Below are 2,128 nucleotides of genomic sequence, written 5' to 3'. Positions count from 1 at the left end.
TTTATTTTACATTCTACCCATTACTAACAATCTAAATAAAGGGTTTCAATCCGAGAGTTTGCGTTAGCACTATTTGTACTCGAGCATGAATTTAATTTTAATCGATTTTATAAAAAAATACCCAATTATTGACAATATAGAATATAGTAAATATAAAAATAGTTGCAAAGCGGAACTTTTTGCAAAAATAGTAGTAATTAAATATTATATTTAAATTTCAATATTGAATTTTGGATCAAATATTTTAAATAACGATAGTTAGGCAAAAAGTTTGTAAAATTAAAAACTGATTGAGTAAAAACTGTTTTCATGATCTCGCAAACTTTGTTTTTAACTTGCTTATTTACTACATAGTTCTGCTGCTAATAACTACAAGGCAAAAAAGTAAACTAGGAACAAATACAATCAATAGTATAATGCTAAGTAAAGAACTGATTAGAAATAGCAATCCGCACTAAGTGTGGCCGGCCAAAATAGACAATTTTATAACAAATCCACATATAAATAACTTAATATGTTGTTTTTTTAATTAAATCCATTTTTTTTTTTTCTAAAAAAAGTATATAATACACAGACTGAATTTCAATATGAAATTCAATATGTTTGTATATTTAAATAATTGATTTAAATCACAACAATTTTTTTCATTTAGTAATTTGGTCGGAATCCATTAGTCATTTTGTCGGATTTTGGGGAAATTTTTTGGTCGGAAAATTTTTCCTCTTGTGGCAACGCTTTATTGTACACATTACTAGTCCAGGGCCTCAAAGTTCTCTTGAATGAATTATTCAATTGAATTGGTTTGTTTCTGAACTTGACTAATTTACGCGAAGTATGAACTTATTTACGCGGAGTATGAACTTTTCCATAAGATTGTTTCGTAATTATTGTACTTGGAGACAATTGAATTTCAATAGATTAAAGCATCCTACAAAAATCCCGCAATGCTATGAGACGAATATAACAAAATCCAACAACATAAGGATTGATTCCAAAACATTGCAATTGCTAGAGAGGCTTTCATTAGTAAATTTGGACGGACGTGAAGCTTTTGAAGTATTGCAGAAAAGCATATGTTTTGCTGAAAGTATTGCTAACACGGATACTGACAATATTAAACCGGTCTATAGAATTTTATTCGAGGAGCCCCTATATTTACGCTTGGATGTAGTCACCGAAGGGAATTGTCGAGATGATATATTACAGAACGCTCAAGTCACCGATGAGGATTATTTTATAGCACCTCCGGGCAATGTCCCATTACACCAAGGCAACGTGTCACTGTAATCTCTTAAGGCTTAATAAATAATACCGAATGAACATGCCGAATTTGTTTTCTGTTCATTTCAATCCATTTCCAACGCTGAGGCGCATATTATTTATATTAAATTAATTTCTTTATTGGTTGGTTCCGGGTATTGGAAAGATCCGGGTATACTGCGCGGGCGATCAGATGCATAGCAGTGTTAGGCACAAGCTTGTTAAACCGATACAGGCAATATTGGTATCATATAAATGAAGAAAATACTTTTTTTTAAGTTTTTGGTCAATATTACAGATAACACCACACCAAGAAAGGGGAACCCCGCTGGTAACTAGTGATTCTGGCAATTCATGAGGCAACATTGATGTCATGAAAAAAATCAATATAAGCAGGAAGTTTCTCTATTTCGTTTTTGTTGATGAAGTCCTCAGTGGATCTTGAGTTTCCAATAAGCTGATGTGAATCCTTTATTGTAGTAAAACGGCGGCAATGAAATATAATATGATCCACATATTCAACGTTACATGTTTCACATAAAGAGGATGGCGCAGCATTCATCCTTTCAAGAGTCGCGTTGCAAAAGGCGTGGTTCGTGACAATTTTGCTTATCGTTTTAATATCAGCTGGAGCGGATCTTATACTATGGACACAAGCGTTTGGTGACCTCAAAGTAATGAGAGGAGCTGTTTAAGCCTATGTTTGTATTCGCTTTTCCACTCTGACCATAAATCACCATCTATCTTCCAATTTCCCTCTCCCTTTTGCTTTTGTATGCATTAACCTTTACTAACTCTTTAGCAGCAGCCAAACGAAACCTGTAATTGGGTGGTAACTCCACAGCCACGTGGAATAGACATGGAACAG

General features: G+C 33.5%; 1 protein-coding gene across 1 annotated transcript; it reads left to right on the top strand.

The window, feature by feature from the left end:
- The first annotated feature begins 764 nt into the window (after positions 1–764).
- On the top strand, positions 765–1,354 carry LOC101899551 (glutamyl-tRNA(Gln) amidotransferase subunit C, mitochondrial). Its single transcript, XM_005189234.4, has one exon. The coding sequence runs from the start codon at positions 835–837 to the stop codon at positions 1,285–1,287; it is 453 nt and encodes a 150-aa protein (XP_005189291.1). The 5' UTR covers positions 765–834; the 3' UTR covers positions 1,288–1,354.
- The last annotated feature ends 774 nt before the right edge of the window (positions 1,355–2,128 follow it).

The sequence above is a fragment of the Musca domestica genome, unplaced genomic scaffold (assembly GCF_030504385.1).
Source record: "Musca domestica strain aabys unplaced genomic scaffold, Musca_domestica.polishedcontigs.V.1.1 5, whole genome shotgun sequence".
Classification (NCBI taxonomy): Eukaryota; Metazoa; Arthropoda; class Insecta; order Diptera; family Muscidae; genus Musca; species Musca domestica.
This window is presented reverse-complemented; position numbering and strand designations above follow the sequence as displayed.